This window comes from Paroedura picta, chromosome 5 (assembly GCF_049243985.1).
Source record: "Paroedura picta isolate Pp20150507F chromosome 5, Ppicta_v3.0, whole genome shotgun sequence".
NCBI lineage: Eukaryota > Metazoa > Chordata > Lepidosauria > Squamata > Gekkonidae > Paroedura > Paroedura picta.
This window is the reverse complement of record NC_135373.1, coordinates 64489239-64509617: the sequence shown is the minus strand read 5'-3', so window position 1 is coordinate 64509617 and position 20379 is coordinate 64489239. Positions and strand designations below refer to the sequence as shown.

The 20379-nt window shown below is 39.3% G+C and overlaps 1 protein-coding gene across 5 annotated transcripts in view; it reads left to right on the top strand.

The window, feature by feature from the left end:
- Positions 1 to 19260, top strand: part of LOC143837886 (mitogen-activated protein kinase 11-like) — an 84116-nt gene extending 64856 nt beyond the window's left edge. For all 5 annotated transcript variants that reach the window (XM_077338318.1, XM_077338323.1, XM_077338321.1 and 2 more), the window contains 11 exons: positions 2529 to 2658; positions 3906 to 3964; positions 4347 to 4458; positions 5162 to 5191; positions 5294 to 5341; positions 8732 to 8846; positions 8968 to 9039; positions 11223 to 11302; positions 13261 to 13339; positions 14399 to 14572; positions 18614 to 19260. In XM_077338318.1, the coding sequence (XP_077194433.1) occupies positions 2529 to 2658; positions 3906 to 3964; positions 4347 to 4458; positions 5162 to 5191; positions 5294 to 5341; positions 8732 to 8846; positions 8968 to 9039; positions 11223 to 11302; positions 13261 to 13339; positions 14399 to 14572; positions 18614 to 18687 (973 nt within the window). In that variant the 3' untranslated portion in view covers positions 18688 to 19260. The remainder of the gene's footprint in view (positions 1 to 2528; positions 2659 to 3905; positions 3965 to 4346; positions 4459 to 5161; positions 5192 to 5293; positions 5342 to 8731; positions 8847 to 8967; positions 9040 to 11222; positions 11303 to 13260; positions 13340 to 14398; positions 14573 to 18613) is intronic.
- Positions 19261 to 20379: the final 1119 nt, after the last annotated feature.

Sequence of the window (20379 nt, the reverse complement as noted above, 5' to 3'; positions counted from 1 at the left end):
GAAAACTACCTGCATTGGGTTTCCCTCCTGTCACATGGGATATTCCTCAGTTCAGAAACAATAATTTGGCCCCCACATTGGCTGAACATTGTGTTGATATTACATCCTCATGGGCAGAACGAATCAGTTCTGTTGTGGCGAGTGTAAATAGAAGCAGAATCTTACTTTTATGGCCTTTATTTTCACCATGAGTCGGGTGAGAAGCATGGTGAAACTTAATGGTGGTAATTATGGTATAAAAGGCAACTTTGAGGTCAGAGGGTTGGAACTCTGTGCTTTAAAATATTGGCAGGTATGAAAGGAAATCCACAAAAGAGTTGTAAGATCTTGAATAATCAAGGCCTAAATTGATCAAAGCCTAAAGCACGTATATTTGTATTGGGCTCGTTTATTATCACTGGCGCCTAAGGCAAACTTTATAGCATTGTAAATTGCTGGATTTTAATTACCATTCCACATATAAAGATTGCATACAGCATACAAGTGTTTGGCAGGCATAATTAACACTTGATGCTACTAGACAGTGCGGCAGACTCTGTAATTAATAGAGGCTCCTGTCTGTTCACTAGGGGCCCGAAATTCAAATCATAATGTTCCCCAGGGATTCTTGAGTTGAAGTCATGGGGGATAAAAAGACAAATTAACAAAGTTATTCCTCTGCTCCTCTGTTAATGGCAGATGGGCGAAAGCATAATCCTTGCATTATTACAAAAACCACTACTTTGCTGTGAGTGCACCTTTCTGCAGAGGGTGATTGTCATGAGAGGATGAATGAAAGATACTTACAGCTAGTGAAATAATCTCTTCTAAAGGGGACTCAGCTTTTGTTTGACATGGGAAGAGGCTGTAGGCAATCACACAAAAGCCATGTAGTACCTTTTATGGACACCAATCAAAGTAACACAAAACAGTGTGCAAGCTTTTGAGTTCTTCAGAATTCTTCGTCGGAAACAGTCGTGTGCTTGCTGGTATTTATCTTTGCAATGACATGTTTTCGTTTTTATTGTTTCTTTTTCCCAGCACATCAGCGTGCTGTCTGGTATTGCCAACTAGTCAGATGGAGTAGCCTGTGAAGTCAGTTAAGCCTCCTTCAGTCATACCCTGGGATGCACACAGAAAAAGAAGCCATAATAATTTGGGAATACCTTCCCAACCACCATTTTAATCACCAGTCTGAGAACTGTTTTAGATTAGTCTTAATAAAAGGCATTATGTTGTGCATTTTTTTAAATCAGAGGGCCATTCCGCACTCGTTCAAAATTGCACAATGGTTGCAAATTGAAATCGCTACTGTTTTGCAGTTATGCACAACATCGTTGACAATCTGCAACACTCCTGAAACCGATCCGCAAAAAGCGCTTCGTTGTAGCGCTTTCAGGGAAATCCCAAAAAGTGGATTCACCCTCTGGAAAGCGCTACACTCTTGCAACCAATCTGCAACCAATCTGCAACCAATTGCAACACTATCTGCAACACTAGCGGGAAAGTTCTGTGCGTTACCATTGTTGCGGTTTCTGCAAAGTCCCTCCCCCTGGCTGTCTCCTCTGATCTTCCGGCGAAGCGATCGCCATTTTTTTTTCTCGGAGCGAGTGGAGATCAATGCACCGGCAAGCTTTCGTTTACCCAGCGAGGCTTCCCTGGCTGTAGTCCCTCCCCAGAGCTGTTTTAAGTCACCAAGCATGAAGCAACACACAGCCCCGTTTGCTGGTTTATTTTCCCTTTATTTTTTACTGTATTTTTGGCTGAAAATCGCGCCCGTGCAGCGGGGGGGTTATTTTTTTTTCACTCGGGTGGAGCGCGGCAACGATGAAACGGCAGCTCAAACACCACCTGCTAGCTAGATGGATCTCTCCGTTGCAACGAATCAAAGCAGATTCGTTGCAATGTGTGTGTGTTTTTTAACCTTCCTTAAAGGGAAAGGGGCTTTTTGGGAGCATGATGACGGCCACCTTGGCTGCTTGACGGCCAGGGGTCGGACAAAGCTCGGCAATATCGCTTCCTGGCTAGCGATTTTTGCCGAGACCAGAAAACTGTGGGAAACGATAGAAACGCAACTGGATTCCACTACAAAGGCAGGTATGCATAACAACGAATTCCACTATTTAAAATGGCGTTTTTTCCTACCGCAACCAATTTGCTATATAGATCCTGGTGCGGAATGGCCCAGACTATTCCCCCATTGGTTCTTCAGTAATTGTGCTCTGGTTACTTAGAGAGCAACAGAAGGTGGAAAACAGCATGGTACTGCCTGATTTGTCTGGTACTGCCTGATCTGTCGGCCCTTTGGGGAGCTAAGTAGTGTTAATACCAGGGAAGCCCATTGGGGAAGTCCAGGGTTGTTATGGCAAACAACTTCTGCCTCTTGCCTAGAGCACAATTTGTTTACAGCAGACCAATGTTTAAATATAGAGTAAGAAATGAACAAAAATGACAGTCATATATTAAAAGATGGTCATTATCTCAAAGATAGCTTTAAAAATTCAAAAACTCTAGATGACAAAAACAAAACCCTCTTTATTCTGTTTCAGTTCAGCATATGATACCAAAACAAGACAGAAGGTGGCAGTCAAGAAGCTTTCGAGACCTTTCCAATCCCTCATTCATGCGAGAAGGACTTACCGGGAGCTTAGATTACTCAAGCATATGAAACATGAAAATGTGAGTGAAGAGACGGAGCAATGGGTATTGTTAATGTAGTTCATCTTCCATGTTATTATTATCATCATTAGAAAGCACATGTGCCTCACTATACACTTCAGTAACTCAAGATTGTCTGAACCACTGGCTGTACTCCTTTATCTGTATCCAAATTCTTTCATTTAGTCTTACAATTAAAAGTAAGATTTACTAGCATGATACTTCAATAGGATCAGTGCTGGTATGGAGTATAGGATTAAATTCTTTGGCTCTACCTCACACACCGTCCTGGGCATTTTTGTTCCAACCTTGATAGAGCACCTGTGTATCTGTACCCTGTATGCTTGTAAAACCTGTGATTAGAACCATTAGTATTTCTGATTATGGAGATGGAACCTCTGAGCATGAGCACAGTTGAACACACTGGGATATGCATTCACAAGCAAAGGAGACAGTGCCAGAGCATTTGCTTGTAAGGGGGGGGGGGGGGGTGAGGAGCTTATCTACCAGAGCCTCCTGCCGTGTATTCCCCTGTACACACATGTGTTCAGTATATATGACAGATTTGGATACACTGAATGTTTTCCGTGCTGTACCAGTCACTGCCACAACTATTGGGGCCGAATTAGAGCTGCTGTATTGTTCACCTAACAACAGTCATGAAGCAGTGAGCAGTCATGAAGCAAGATATGAATATGGGCTTGAACCACTGATGTTCTTGCAGCAAATAGAACATCCCCCCCCACACACACACACACAAATATTTTCTCTGGGATCTCTGCAAGGTCCTAGGCTGAGCTCAAGGCATTCTACTCCAGTGCTTCTAAAGCTGAAGCCAGCTGGGAATGACCCTGATTGGTTGCCAAACTGAGATATAACTTATCCATCTCCCTTTTTCTTCAGGAAGCAGGTGCTTATTCTAAAAAGTTGAGGGAAGGGAGGCATACACATGTCTTTAATCATATTAATATACATTCAGCATTTTAGAAATGGTTAAAGGCTTGGATAGCTGGGAAGTATCTCTGCCAAATGCATGAATGTGGGGAGAAGAGAGGTTCCAGCTATTGAGAAGGGAACATAATAGAAATCTTGCTTTGCTCATATGTTCTACCTACTCTTGGTAGATAGATGCACTAAATGTTGCTGAGTTTAAATGTTTTTAGCCCTTTTATTCTGTCCTGATGACAGAAATTTATAGATACAGATAGCAAACACACAGAGTTGCCACTTGCATTTCTCAAGATAAAATGTAATCTCTTCTGTTTCAGGTTATAGGATTACTAGATGTTTTTACACCTGCAGCATCAATAGAAAATTTTAATGAAGTGTAAGTAAAGTTTGACATACAAGTGAACAGTGGGGATGCCACAGAACACCGTGGACATGATCCGGCCAAAGTAAACATGTTTAAGCCCTGTGAATTTCAGTGTGAAAGTTATTCTTAACTTTCTTACTCTGAAATAGATAACAGTTAAAAATATTGCATTTTGACTGGATCAAACTCTGTAGTATTTGTTAGGACAGGCAGTATAATTTTCTCATATTGATGCAGATGAAGTGGGGCTTGGTCAGCCATTTCATGTCATTGATCTGCTGCTGGGTTAATGACTTTCTGTTAAAACACTGAATGACATTCATCACATTTCAGTTGCCTTTTTCTGTAAAGAAGTAGATTTAAATGTCATGCAATCTTTTTTTGTTTTGGACAGGTATCTTGTCACAAATTTGATGGGTGCTGACCTTAATAATATTGTGAAGTGCCAGAAATTGACTGATGACCATATACAGTTTCTTATATACCAGTTACTTCGAGGACTTAAGGTAAAAGCTGCTCGATATTTAAAAGGTCTCAACAATGTGGGAATCTCTGGTTATTTTTAATTGCACATACATTAACAATTTTGCAATAACTCCAAAAACATTTTTATTTACACACATTTGCATATTGGGATCTAATTTGTACAGCAAGCCAAGTTCGAATGTATTTTACAGTAGAAAAAGTCCTACAAAGCTATTGCTGTTTGTTATTGGCAATAATTGTGTTTCACTGTACTACAACATCCAGTGCTTGAAAATTTCTTTACTACCAGGTAGAATGTTTTTTTTGGCATAGATTTAGCCTTCCCTTGTGCATATTGAATAATTTGCACTAGTATGGTTCCTATAATGTTGGTTTTTGATTTGGAATAACAAAAACTATGATTTGAACCTAAGGTATATAGGCTTTCATAAATTTTAAAAGAAAGCATTTTAAGACATCTAAAATTAATCCAGGCACAATTACTGGAGAAACATCAGGGACAACAATTCCCAGGCCATGGCCACACAGCCTAGAAAATCCAGAACAGCCAGATTACTCATTTTTGCTTCTCATGTGAAAGACAATCTGCTGCACAGATGCATGCTGTTCTAAACCTTTGCTCTGTAGGAAAAACTCAGCCAGCATGGGTTATGGCTGACAGCTGTCTTTAAGGGCTCATGTTAGAATTCAGTTACTGACTTTCCCTGTTTGTTTTTCTTACAGTATATTCATTCAGCTGGGATCATTCACCGGGTAAGACATTGTGGTAGTGCTATAATGCAGTCGGTTAATTACCAGTCAGGCTTGTGGCAGTGGTATCATTACTGTACTAATACTCTGTCTGTTCTGATGCAGGACTTGAAACCCAGTAACCTAGCTGTAAATGAAGACTGTGAATTAAGGGTAGGATTCATGCTATTTCGATTATCTCAGTGAAGTTTGAGACTGTGCATGTTACAAAGCAAATGGGATACAGGCTTGCAGAAAGTTTTGTGGAGTCCGTTTTAGCCTGTTAGCATTCTTGTATTGTCAGAATCCTTACCAGTGCTAAAATCAGTATTTTTTTCAAACAGACAATATGCTTAAAATACTTGATCTATGTAAAAGAAAATTTAAAATTGAATAGTATGGGCTGAAGAGATTAGGTTCTGTGTTCAAGATAATTCTGTAGAAACCTGCTTGCATAAAAAAAATTCTTGTTTTCAGGCCCTTTTAGATGGGCATAATCTACAACTACTATATCACAGTACAAAACTAGCGTTCATATATCTTCTGTACCATAAAGCTGGACTGGAATGGTGGGAGGAGTTGGGACTCATTGGAAGAATCTCCGGGGAGGGTCAGGCATCATCTCCTAGTATAATGTCACTTGCGGATTGTGTCATAAGTGACATCATTATGACAGGGATGCTTACTCCCTCCCCATCTGTAAGTCCTTGCTTCCCTCATCTCTGAGTGGCTGCCAGGCTATTTCTAGGATCTATATCCTTCCTTGCTTCTTTCTCTTCTTCCCACCCTAGCATAATCCTACCTTTTAATATCCTTGGCTGAATTGGTATTTTATTTCCTTCCTTCAGACCCCACCTTTTTCCATAGTAGGAAACCAAAGCAGTTTACATCATTTTGCAACATGCACTGCTTCTGTAATTTTGGAGAGTTTATAAAGAAAAAAAACTATGTGTGTGCACGTGTTTAAGATTTCAGATTTTTCTACAAACTTGGGACTTTTTAATTAGGTTTATAGAAAGAGTTATCTTGTTTGTCCATGGCTGTAATCCCTGGATAATAACCATAGATTGGGTTGTGCTGGGAATTGATGAAGGCAAACAAGAAAAAAAACCAATACATTATTCCACAATATGTGAAGTGCCAGAAATCTTGGATCCACTGGCCCAGCTCACATATGATCTCTGGCTGTGATCCTTGGGGAGACATCTGAAGGCCAATAGACCTTTGGTTTGTTTCTCTGGCTAAGCCCAGAATTTGTTCACATGCCATAGAAATAATCTAGACCTTTCCCCTTGTGAAGATTATCAATAATATCTGCTACTTTTTATCCATCCTTTACTTTAAAGAACCATCTTGGATTACAGGGTGCCAGAAACTGACTTGTTAATGCTACAGAGAAGTGACACCACATGGAGACCCTGTAATGGATGTGGGGATCCAGCAGTGGTGGTCATCTACATGATTTCCTTTTGCTTGTGGCAGTCACAGTCCACAAGGAGACTGAAATAGGAAAACATGTGACAAATCTACCTTGCTGAATTGTATCAATAGAAAAATAAATTGCCTCATGCTCAATTGTAGCTTCCCAGACAGTCCAACCAGTTCTGCTGTTTTCAGATGTTCTGGATTTGGAACTCTGCAACTGTGGAAGAAGAAAAAGAAGAATTGATTCTTGTATGCCGCTTTTCTCTACCCGAAGGAGGCTCAAAGCGGCTTACAGTCGCCTTCCCTTTCCTCTCCCCACAACCTTGTGACGTGAGTGAGGCTGAGAGAGCCCTGATATCACTGCTCAGTCAGAACAGCTTTATCAGTGCCGTGGCGAGCCCAAGGTCACCCAGCTGGCTGCATGTGGGGGAGTGCAGAATCAAACCCGGCATGCCAGATTAGAAGTCCGCACTCCTAACCACTACACAAACTGGAGCAGCTACTAAAAATGTTTTCCTGTGTATTCATATAATTTGAATTTGCTATGTGACTGTAGCATTTATATCTTCTATCTACCTTAGGGATTGCAGTAATATCTAAGATAGGAAATTCTTTGATATATTTAGAGCTCCAAGATGATTAGGACCTTATTACTCTTGGCTCTAACCATTTCCTCCTTTTGCCTCAGTTATTTTCTTCACTGACTGGGCACCTGCCTTGAGAATTTGAAACTACTGACTTTGAAAAAAACCTGCTTAAATACAAAAAAGGGAAACCGGCTGTTTTAGCCTGACATTTCTTGGCAGCTTTTACATTTGCTGTATCACTTCAGTCCATATTGCAGAGTGTATTTTTTCATGCTTACTGTAGTCTTCAAAACTTTCACTCCATTGTAATACAACTTTTCCTTGGTTCCCTGTATGAGGTATTTGGCTTTGCATAATAGTAAAGTACATGCTTGTCACATTGATGGTCTTGATTAGGAAATGGGCAACCTATGCTAATGAACATTAATTTTTCAACAAAATTGGTTATTGGGGTAGAGCTCCCATGTCATCGCTATGGTAGTGGGGAGGCTTGTGCCTCCCCTTTGCCATGTGAAGAAGAGCATTGTGTCAAGCAATCCATTTGCCAGAGTTTATTTCCACTGAAATTTGTGGCTTCTGTGTATGTAGACTGCACATTGATTTGTTTACATATTATGCAGTATAAACCTGACTATTCCTGAAGCCCTTCACTGAAGCTGACTTCCTGGGTGGTGGAAACATCTTATCAAAATGGTAATTTACCTTGCAGGTTGCTCTAGTGCTCTTGAAAGCTTGGCCCGATATCTGCATGTAATGGGTTTATTTTTAGATTAGGTGATAAGTGTAAGCTTTAATTTTATAGGAAAAGATGTAGCTTTATTTTCCATCCCAGATCAGTGGAACCATTTCAGTGTATAGTGAATTTAAGTGGATATAAGGCTTAACAAATAGACTGTGGTATGGAGGCAGGGATGATGGGGTTATTGTGCTGTAGTGCATAAGTACTTGGGTTGGGACCTGTCGAAATAAAAAAACATAAACTAATGAAAAGACATGATGTTGCCATGAGATATTTCTGAGCCAATAAATATGAAGACAGTACACCTTAAGAACATTAAAAGTATAATTCACTGTCTGCTTTCATTGATATGGTCCAAATGAACCTATAATGCTCTTGGATAGTGTACATGTGTATATCAGAAAGTGCCCTGACCTTGATGGCCCAGGCTAGGCTGATCTCATCAGATCTCAAAAGCTAGGGAGAGACAGTCCTAATAAGTATTTGAATGGGAGACCACCAAAGAAGTCCAGGGTTGCCACAAAGAGGCAAACAATGGCAATCCACCCTTATTTGCCTCTTGCCTTGAAAACCCTCCGGGGTTGCCATAAGTTGGCAATGACTTGACGGTATTTTCTACCGCCATGTAAAAAACTGGCAGGTGTTGCAAATTAAACTGATCACGAGCACCGCATTTTAAGCCAATGTAACTGATAACTTTGTTACAACCATTTTTCCTTATCTAAACCAATTCAGGCCTGCCCCGGTGATATGACAATTGCATGGACATTTATAATAAAATAATGGGAGATGTTTGTGTTGATTATTCTGTAGATTTTAGACTTTGGTTTAGCTCGGCAGACTGATGATGAGATGACAGGGTATGTGGCAACACGATGGTACAGAGCCCCAGAGATCATGCTGAATTGGATGCATTACAATCAAACGGGTAAGTCTGAACAAGAATTCTTTGCTCTTTGGCTCGTGGCATAAAAAAGGTACTTGAAATGTTTGGATCCGTCTTGCAAAGCTGCCTGTTCTCCTGTCTTGTTTGTTTTGTGTTTTAACAGTGGACATTTGGTCAGTTGGATGCATCATGGCAGAGTTGCTGAAAGGCAAGGCCCTTTTCCCAGGAAATGACTGTATCCTTAACGTACCACAGAATTATAGAAATTCAAAAATGCTCTCCAGCATTGAAACTGCTCTTGAAACTGTGAAGCTTTTAAAGCAGTGTTAGTCATTTAGCAAGAATTGGTGCAGTAAACAACACACTGCTAATAATTAAAGCAACTGTTTTTCTCAGCTGGATGTCTTAGCTGTTGCAAAGAGTAACAACGTCATGTCCTTTAGCCACAGTAGGCTGCCTGAGAAACTTTGTTTTCCTTGCTTCATTTAAATAATGACCCAGATTTCTTTTAGAAAGAAGCAGCAGCCGCTTGACAGCGGCTGCTGGGTTTCAGGGAACAGAGCTGCCGGGGTTATTTGTAAAACCCCACAGGTAACACAACAAGCTCTTCACCTTTTGGAGCATGCAGAACTATAAGCAAATAAACTTGCCAACCTATTGAAAAACAGCATATCTTTGAGATGCTAGCACAGGTATCAGTGGAAACATCCATCCCAAGAGCCCCAATTTTTAAAGCATAGACCAAACATTTATGTTGTATGCCTGGACATCTTCCATGTAGGGAGTGGTAAAGTACCCATAGTAGTCAATAATTAGAAGAGCAGCTGTTTTTTTGTACCCCACTTTTTGTTACCGAAAGAAGTCCCAAAGCAGCTTACCATCACCTTCCCTTCCTCTCCCCACAACAGACACCTTATGAGGTAGATGAGGCTGAGAGAGCTCTGAGAGAACTGTGATTGGCTCAAGGTCACATGACTGGCTGCAAGTGGAAGAGTGGGGGATCAAACCCAGTTCTCCAGATCAGAGGCTGCCACTCATAACCACAACACTCTTTAGAGATGAATTTACAACTATCAGGGCCTAATAAAGGGTCCCACTGCCATGCATGCACACATGCCTATCACTAAAAGGCTATTGGCACACAGGAGATATGGGACACGAGAGTCAGGATCCAGAAAATTACAGCTAGGACGACAGTAATCCTCTTTAGGTAAGAGAAAGCAAAACCATTATGATGCAGTGGTCTGGGGACTAGGACCTTGAGAAACCTGAATTTGGATCTCCTGTTAGCCATGAAGTTCACTGGCTCACATTTGGCTAGTCACTCTTGCTTAGCTTAACCTACCTCACAGGATTTTTGTGAAAGCAAGATGGAGAGAATCACATATACTTTCCTAAGTTCCTTGGGAAAAGTACAAGATGAAAATGTTTTGGCAGAGGAAAAAAAGCAGACTCATCCTCTGCATACACCAGACTATGCCCTGGAACACGTCCATAAGCAGAAAGATTAATGCTGGTGCAATGAAACTTTCTGGCCTTTCTCCCTTCTACTGCAGACCAGAATACACCCCCTCCATGCAGATCATGAACTATATTTCCTGTCTTTGGGGCTGCAGCAGGAGGGAGAATACATGCTACGGGCGGGGGGGGGGGAGAGATTCTTTCTTTCTTTCTTTCTTTCTTTCTTTCTTTCTTTCTTTCTTTCTTTCTTTCTTTCTTTCTTTCTTTCTTTCTTTCTTTCTTTCTTTCTTTCTTTCTTTATTTCGTCATGTGAGCCTCCATGAGCTGGACAAGGAAAGGCAGCATATCAAAATTATTATTACTATCCTGATAGCCAGCATTTGATATCTTTGGATCACTGCTGAGTCTCTTTTAACCACATTCTGAAGGCTGAAAAGCATGGGGGGGTCAACTTTTTTTGCAGAATTGAATGCTGGTGAATTTTGTTCCTTAGATAATGAGTCCACTTACAAATATAAATATTGTTAGCTGTTTTGAGTGAATAAAAGCTGAACCATAAAAGTAAATGTTTTATTCAGCGCATTAACTCCTGTATGTTGCATTCTCCTAATGACCAAGACAATCTTTTCACAGTTGTTTGCGCTATCAGTGCAATTGTTACCATACAGGCATCTCCATATTTCATTTCCCCCAGGTGTGGTCAAATAATAAGGCCTCATAGTGTTTGCACGAGAGTCTTTGCAATGCAAGAAAGATCTCTTGGCTCTGCCTTCACTGAAGTTCACATCCTCCTCTTTCAATCAAAGCCTCTAATTCTTTTGTTCATTTTTTTTTCTTTGCATCAAAGATGTCAGTAGAGATGGAGCAGAAATTCTTCCTAAGTTTAGCAGGTTATATAAGCAAGAGACTTATTAGCTATTTCCCCCCTTTCTCTGGCATTTTCTTAACGCCTTGCAGATATTGACCAGCTAAAACGAATTATGGAAGTTGTTGGTACGCCCAGTTCTGAACTTCTCAAGAAGATCTCGTCAGAACATGTAAGCATGATGTATCAGCAATGTAATTGTTAATTCTTTCAGACATACTGGTGTGAAACCTTTTTTAACTGCTACATATTTGCATCCCAAGTTAAAAAAGAAGAAAATGTTTTATGTCTTTGGCTGCGTTCCTTATAAACCCATCATGGCTGCTACTAATGCAGAGGCTTTCACACTGTCAATGGAGCACCTTCATAGGAGTTTTGTACAGCTTCCTAACATCAGCTGGGATTCTCCCTGCATTTAACCCCTTCTATTCCACTAGAGATTTTTTGCGGGCATTTTTAAACAAATGGTCATTGGCATAGCACTGCACCACCACAACATTATAATGATCTATAATCATTTCTTTGAATTCTCAGGTTTGATTTTTTTAAAGAAACTAGTCTTTCCCCCTTTTTATGCAGGGGAGGTAAAGGAAATTTTTCAGTTAACTTTCCCATTATATTATACAGTAAAAAGGGATAGATACTTATACTTTTTTATAAAATGGAAGCTGGGAATTCAGAGATCTAGTAGATCATTGCAGCATTATTGTGCTGTTGTGCAATATCAATCAGCACTTTTTAAAGCTCCCCCCCCAGTCCTTCTGCAGCATGTGGGGACGCTCAGCTGTTGGAGCTGACACAAGGAAAATAGCACAGAGGTGGGAAGATCCTTGTAAAATATGTATTTTACATCCCATCTCAATAGGTTATTTATGTGCTTGAACTCCTCTTTTTCTGAAGGGGTAGTATTAAATCATACTAAAGAAATTTTTATCTCTACTATAAAAAGGTCCCTACGCAATTGGAGGGAGCAACTTGGGGGACCATTTGGAGTTAAGAAATCAGTAAGCCAGTAAAGACTTGTGGGGCTCCTCTCTCTTCTATATCTATAAGTTCTCACTCCACTAGGACAGCTTTTTATTCTAAAGTTAATGCCCATTTATGTGTACCCCACCCCCAGTTCTGTCTGCATGAATCTACAAGTTCTAGTGTCCATCACTGTTCTGTGATTAAGGGAACTAATCAAGTAAAGAAAATGCAAAATGTGATCCTAGAAATATTTGTTATATGCTCAGTACTATTAGAAGTATTTCAATAGTCAAATTAAACAGTAATTAAGGATTAATTATTTTCCCATTTTGTGTGTAAATAATGACTATATGCAATAAAAAGTATGACATTATAAATTGATTGCAGTACATGATAATGTATTTAAAAATAACCGGTAGGAGAAAAGTTTAAATATGTTCATACTAGGATAATTATCCAAGTTAATAAATATTGGGGATTGAATTCCTGCTTGCTATAATTTATATACATATTCAGACTTATTTTACCCTCCCTAATCTGCTTTATGCCAATAAAGGTATTGTGTATTTTACCCTCCCCAGTATTAATCTCTGATAAATAACTCTTATCTTTTATAGTCATACAGCTGTAAAATAATGGAATCTTACATAACTCTATCCTTTCTTTCTTTCTTTCTTTCTTTCTTTCTTTCTTTCTTTCTTTCTTTCTTTCTTTCTTTCTTTCTTTCTTTCTGAATAGGGGAGAAAGCAACCACATGGACACGTCATTATGTTCTGCAGTACATTATTACTTCAGAGTATTTTGTTTGCAAACTTTCTGGGAGTGGGACAACGACTCATAGTGTTTCACCATAGAGGAACAAATATTAAAAATTAAGCAATTTTAACAGTAAAGTAGCAATCCAGTAAAACTAACAATAAACATGAAGGAATAAAACCATTGCTATCCAATAGCTCATAAAAACTGACAGCACTAAAAACAACAGTAAAGCAAGCTAAACAAATGGAAAATGAAGCAGAACCTCATTTCATCTGACTATCCAATATACCCCAAGATCTCTTTCCATATCTATTATAACATTTGTGTATATTGATTTTTTTTAAATGTATTACTACAAGTTAAATGCTTGCATATATTTATATCTATATATTTGTATTGCAGGCCAGAAAATACATAGAATCTCTACCATATATGCCTCCACAGGACCTGAAGGCAATATTTCGTGGTGCTAATCCATTAGGTAAGAGTTTGTGTGATTTTGCTGTAGAAAAGGTAACTGCCCCAAATCACCCTGCCCCAAGAACAGTATGCCCTGGGATCCACAGAGAAGCCTCCCCCATCTTTTTTCTGGTACTAGTTGCCAGCTGGCCACAGTTGATGGGAAGAAGGTTGGGGAAGAGGGGTGGAGAGAAAGCCCAAAGTGTTTGCAACTGAAAGCAGAAGGTAGGAACTGTTCTCCCTAGACCCTAAATACAGTTGCCTCTAGGGGAACATGGTGAGGAAAAGATGGTGGTTTGGCTTTAGCTGGAAAGGAAATATCAGGGTTGTCCCTCCACAGAAAGCTGGAACCAAGTGGGCCAGCACCTTGTGCTTTATGTGCTGATCCTGATAGCATGCTGGGCCAGTTCCAAGCAGCACAAGAGGATGGAGAAGCAGCTGCAAGGGGATTGGACACCTCCCGTAATATGAGTATCCCAGGAATCTTCCCAAGGGGAGGAATAAAAACACAGATCCTTTAATATGTCTGCATATTACTGCTTGAGATCTATTAATGATCCTCCTTTTCTAAACTAAGTGTAGCTGCCAGAAGATGTAGAGTTTATGGTTTTTAGTATTTTCGCACAAGGGACATTTTGTGAAGAACCACTATACTAGAGCAACATAGTAATTTAAACTGTCCTCAGGCTGAGAGGTTCTTAGTACAGCCTAATTTTTTAGTGCCAAATATATAAAGTTTTATATATTATAGATACTTATAGGTTAGATAATTTGCTTTCATTAACGTGTACATGCAATGATCTGTCTTGTTCATTGTGGCTCAGTCATTTTGAAGGAAAGTGTCTAATTTCTGTGTTTGCACCTTGAATGGGAATATAATTGCTACCTTGAGATTAGGTATGGACATGTGCATTTCTTTCAAAAGTATTTATGATCAATCTAAGTACTTACTAAGCTGGAAAGTTTCAGAACTGCTTATGACAAGTTAACTTGCTTCACACGTGGCTCTCTGTAATGCTTTTCATTGGCTAAGAAGGCAAAATGGATTATTTCATATTTAGCTTTGATTTTAAAATCCTAGCTGTAGATCTCCTTGAGAAAATGCTTATACTGGACAGTGATAAAAGAATAACAGCTTCGGAAGCACTTGCACATCAATACTTTGTACAATATCATGATCCCGATGATGAACCAGAAGCAGAGCTGTATGATGAGTCAATAGAGAATAAGGAGCGGGTTATAGATGAATGGAAAGGTAAGGAAGTGTTTTGTTTTGCAATCAAAAGGCATAAGAGAAAATGAAAATGTTCTAAAGCACTTTTTCTTAAAACCTCCATAGCAGAAAGTCCCATATATGCCAAAATGACCAAAGTGGGCAGAGCCAAAGCCGATACTGTAAGCATATGGGTGTAGAAGAAGGCAGAGGAAAAAAAGAGAGTTAATGGATACTGTTCATGACATCATTTTGATCAAACAGAGCTAACTCTCATTTAATCATTGGTCTCTGATACTTGAGACATAGTTGTCCCTGACAGATGATATGAAAGTTTGAGAATATCTGTCCAGACATTTTTATACCACTTCCAAGACTCTGGAAACAGATAGGAGATCTTGAAAAGTCCTTTATTTATGATTTATTTTTGTGAATTTTCTATTTATTTAAGAGGTCCATACAGGACATTGGCTTTTAGGCAGTATATGAAAGCTTGCATTAAGATTTTGATATTGAGAATGGTGTCTTTTTTTTTAATTGATGTGATATTTGTTTGTGTTTTGTGATTTTACTGTATTTGGCGTTTGTGAAAACCTGCATGGTGAAAGACAGTAGAGAAATAATATTATTTCCATCTTCTCACTGTTTATTATTCTTACCAGTTATGGGTATCATCTGCCCAAATTACAACTGAACTTGCCTCTATCTGCTTCAGGCGGGAAGACTTGTACAGGTTCTTTCTCTCTAGGTGTGGCTGCATAGTAAGGATTCTTTGGTGTGTTATGAACAGTCTCCATTAACTCGGCATTATCTCTAGCTTCTTCTACACTTGTATGCTTACAGTATCTTTGCCATTGCAAATGCAAAAGTGCTTGCATTGGCAACAGAGTTTCAACATGAGAGTTTCCTGTACGTATCCCTTTGTTGACTTTCATTTCCCCTGAATTCACTGTGCCACAATAGTTGGCCAAGTGGAGCCCTCAGCAGCCAGGAAGTGTGTAGCAGCAAGGCTTGGCGAGCGGCACCACGTGGCTGGGGGAGGTGGGCGCTGTAGGGGCCATCCCAATCTGGAGGTGTCCAGCTTTGCTGGGCGCCTCCGGATTGACCTGCTGCCTGTAGCTGCCTGTGGATTCCGAGGGCCGGACAGACCCGGACAACAGAGTGTAGACCTGGACAGCAGAGTGTAAACCTGGACAGCACCACTCCAGATGGCTCTTTCAACTATATTTAAGAGCCAGTGGTAAAGATGTACAGTTATACACAGGAAATAAATAAATAAAGCCATGTAAGATTGATTCCATACATTTGCCAAATTACATCTGTACTAGAGAAATCATTCTTACTTAGGCCCCCTATCTTTTTTGGTAATGACACCACATAATTAAATAAGAAATATTCTAGAGGTGGAGCCAGTGTGAAGTCAAGACCTTTGATAACATAATGGAAACCATTTCCCAGTAATTCTAGGTTCTAGAACATTTTTACCACATGTGAAAATAATGTGCAAATAAGTCAATGCAATAACAGCAACAACTGTTTGCGTGTAAAGTGCTGTCATGTCAAGTCACATTCAACATATGGAGACCCCAAGAAGGGATTTTTAAGGCAAGCGATTAAGCAGAGATGGTTTGACATTGTCTGCCTCTGCACAGTCTTCTTTTGTGGTCTCCCATCTGAATACCAACCCTGCCTAGCGTCTCAGATTAGACCATTCCACACCCACTGCTTAATCCTTGGTATATTTTTGCTAACCTGGTTGGAGACAGTGCCACCGGTGGAGCATTTTAATGCCCTTTTATCAAAAACTTAGACTCACTGAAAGGGATAATTCAGCGAAGAAGACAAAATACCATACGTTACCATCTATGTCATGCCTCTACTGCCTTGCGCCATTTTAACATAGTTGCGACCATGTCCACGTGCATAGCATAGCAACTTTATAATAAATGGATACTGAACAATTACATCCTGAAGTAATAAGAACTTCAAACAAGACTTAATTTCATCCTATGCTCTGCTTTATGGATCCTAGCAACAAGAAGTCTTTTAATTTAAAAGAACTGAAACACTGAAATACAGTTGTTAACTTGCTACTATACAATATTATTATGTATTGTTTCTTTAGTTCTAATTAAACCACAGTATCAAATTTTGCCTTCTTCCATCATTTACAATCCATGTTTGTCCATCCAACTATAGGAGCTAGCCCCCTTAACTAAAAGTACTAATAGAATAATAGAATCATAGAGTTGGAAGGGGCCATACAGGCCATCTAGTCCAACCCCCTGCTCTACGCAGGATCAGCCCTAAGCATCCTAAAGCATAGGAAGAATCAAGGTGACAGGTTGTTGCTAAACTTCTCCCCGGTTTCTGTAATGCATGTATAAGCATTGTTTCTTCTACAATGTCTCTTCCTCTCCAAGGTATTGAAATTCCAATAAATGGTTACTCAGTTGCAACCATCTCTGGGTATGTTTCACCTGACAAGTTAACCAGTTAAATCATGCTATATATATTTGATACTGCAATACTTTCCTTTCTGGTTTCATTGCACACCATACCATGGAGATCTCGGCTCTTTTTTCCTTCTTTTTGTCAGATAAATTAGTTAAGTATACACTGTCACTTAATTAGTTGTTGCTCAGTTATATGTGCTGGAGTGTTTTGGAATACATAAATCAGCTTTGGTAATAATGGTATCTTTATAGAATTAATTCTGTCTGAGTGAGACAAAGTCAGAATTTTCTGAGTTGATAGTAAGTCTTCCCCCCCCCCCCAAAAAAAACCTGGCCATAATTAGCTACAAATATATTTTTTACACAAAGACATGTGAATGCCTAAGTATTTAATCATGTCTACTGTTTTATTTGTGCAAGCCAGATGTTAAAGGGTAATTCTAAATATTCAGTATTTACTAGTAGCATGTCAGATTTCTAAAGATTTAATTTGTATCCTGAAATGCTAGAGTACATTTTAATAACTGACTCAGATGTATTAAAAGAGAATTCTGATAAAAACAAACTATATCATCAGCATAAAGACCTATTTTATACTGACATGATTTAACTGTAATATCTGGATTAGACTTAATGTACGTAAATGGCAAGAGGTTTGACATGTACTTTTTGGAGCATCATCACAATGTCATCCGCTAATCATCCACTGTCTATGTTTTCCCCTTATTTGTTACAGCTTTTTTACAAACAATATTTAATACTTTTTTTTAAAGACAGCAGTCCAAGTGACTTTGCATACTGTGAATGGAAAGGTGCGCATTTTGAAGGCCCAGCCCATTTTCCTTTATTTAGTCCTCTGTGGCTGCCATTTCTCCTCATGCTACCACAGAGCATTAAAAAAAGAACATTAATTGCTTGATCACTATAATGTGACAGTGTTATACTGATCTGTTGCCATGATCCACTATCTTATACGAATTCCCACCATTTAAGAAGGACTAAGTATTATGCAATTTTAGTTGCAGAGGTAACAACTGGCAGAGACTTAAGTGAATACGATAAATGCACTTAAAAGAATGCCTTTTAAAAGTCTTCCCAGCATATATGGAAGGTTGCATATGTGTATCATTCATGCTGAGTTGAAGTGTTATCTACATTGCTAAGTAAATATTAGTGTATTCATGCTTTACAATAGTTCCAGATTTTGTATTGACCAACCTCAAGTAATGGCACAGCAAAACAATCACAGGATCAAGCTCTTGGAAAACCTCAAACATATTTTCCTGTCCCATATTGCATATTTGGGGTGGGGAGGTAGTTTGTTTTCCTCTCCAGGGCTTCATACATATATGTTAGATTCAAATTAGTAGCCGTGTAGGTCTGAAGTAGCACAATAAAATCAGAGTCCGGTAGCATGTTTAAGATCAACAAAGATTTATTCAAGGCGTGAGCTTTCGAGTGCAAGGTCTGACAAAGGGTGCTTGCATTCGAAAGCTCACGCCTTGAATAAATCTTTGTTGGTCTTAAAGGTGCTACCGGACTCTGATTTTATTATACATTCATGTTGTGGATATGACATCTCTGCATGCCTTATACCTGTGTTACTTTCTCTTCCTTTTTCAAAAAGAACTTACATATGAAGAAGTGATCAGCTTCAAACCTCCTGATTTAAAGATGGATAGCCTTGAAATTGAACAATAATCCCAGACAGCTGATGTTTGGGCCTTGCTGAACCATGAAGACTACTAAGCACATAACATTGCAGTTTAATTTCATATACTCTGAGCATTGATTTTACTATCCAAAGATCCTGGAGGAGCTATAGAAACCGTGATAAATAATGCTGAAGAAATTACCTGGGAGTGCATTTTGCCTTCTACTGTGAATGTAACATTAAGACATTCTGACGTATGATGCACTGAGTTTTTTTTTTTACTGTGTTTTCTCTGCATGTCTCATTTTATCAGTTGTGATGCCAAAAATTAAGGTGATTTTTAATTATTGTTTTGAAGTTGTACAGTTAAAGCATGAATGTATGTTGAAACAAAAAATAGAAGTCCATATAAGCAACTTATTGTTTTTAAGAATTACCCTAATTCTATGTTGTATTTTTCTTCCTTTGTTTTTCATTATTAGCTAGTGCCTTTAAGAAAAGGGACCATTGTAGCAAGTTAGACATTTCATTTCACTGTAGACATGCCTGTAATGGTTTCATGAACATGTTAGGAGTTTGTTGAGTGATTGGAAACTGGTCAATAAATCATTGTTTTCTGACATTGTCATTTTTATTTCCCCCCACTACCTAAAGCAAACCACATATTACTCGTCTTCCCCTAAAGCAGTCCACATCTAGTAAATCTCAGAATCCCAAAAGAATCTATTGCAGCTGAATCAACACAGTTCAGTCACCACTGGATCTTCAGGGTCCTGGCTGGCTGCAGTGGGAGGGATAGATGCCTTGTGGGAGAAGCCCTCCTTCTGTAGTCAGCCTGGGTGATGTCATAGGTAGACCCCAGGACTTAAGTGCAGTCATAAACCATTGTGACCCATGGAAATGTTTTGAGTTTTGCACCCATGGCTTAATTTAGTTATGACTGCAACATATCCCACATAAACTATGATGATCTTGGCCGTTTCCCTCCCTCACACATACAGGATTTCCCCCTCTTTCTTGCTGAGCAGCCTCTATATCTATTTTCTTGTTTACTTGTCTATGGCTGTCCCACCCAGTTGCTATACATTGATGCTAGCCAGCTGAGAAAACTCTGGGAAGACACCAAATCACCTTCTTTATTCAGCTTTTAAAATGGCAGATAATTCAAAATAAATAGTTTTATTTAACTTAGAGAAGAAAAGGTCAGGTAGACTCAGGGGGAGGACATATGAGGTGAACTGATTACAAAGTTACCTCCCTTTTGTTATCACACTTTGTCCAGATAATTCCGTTATCACACCAAGTTGGACCAGAACCAATGGGATAAAATTAATTCAAAAGAATTTTCGGCTTAACATCCTGACAGAGCAGTTCCTTAGTGGAACAGGCTTCCTCGGAAAGTGATTAGTTCTCCTTTGGAAGTTTTAAAGTAGATTCTAGATAATCTGACAAAAATACTGATTTTATACATTTAGGTAGATTGTGAGTCAGTGCTTGTCTCTTTTGGCCCTTCCTTGCAAACCCAGAGAATTGCTGATCGCCACTGTGGGATGGTAGGTGAATTTCCTCCTTACCATGATGGACTCTGAAGTTTTTTGGTGGTGGGGATCATTGGGGCATGAAATTTGGGTCACTGTGGGTAGGCAGGTAGTTGTGAGTTCCTGCATTGTGCATGGGGTTGGACTAGAGGGACCCTGGAGGTCCCTTCAAATTCTATGATTCCTGTGCATAGTTAATTT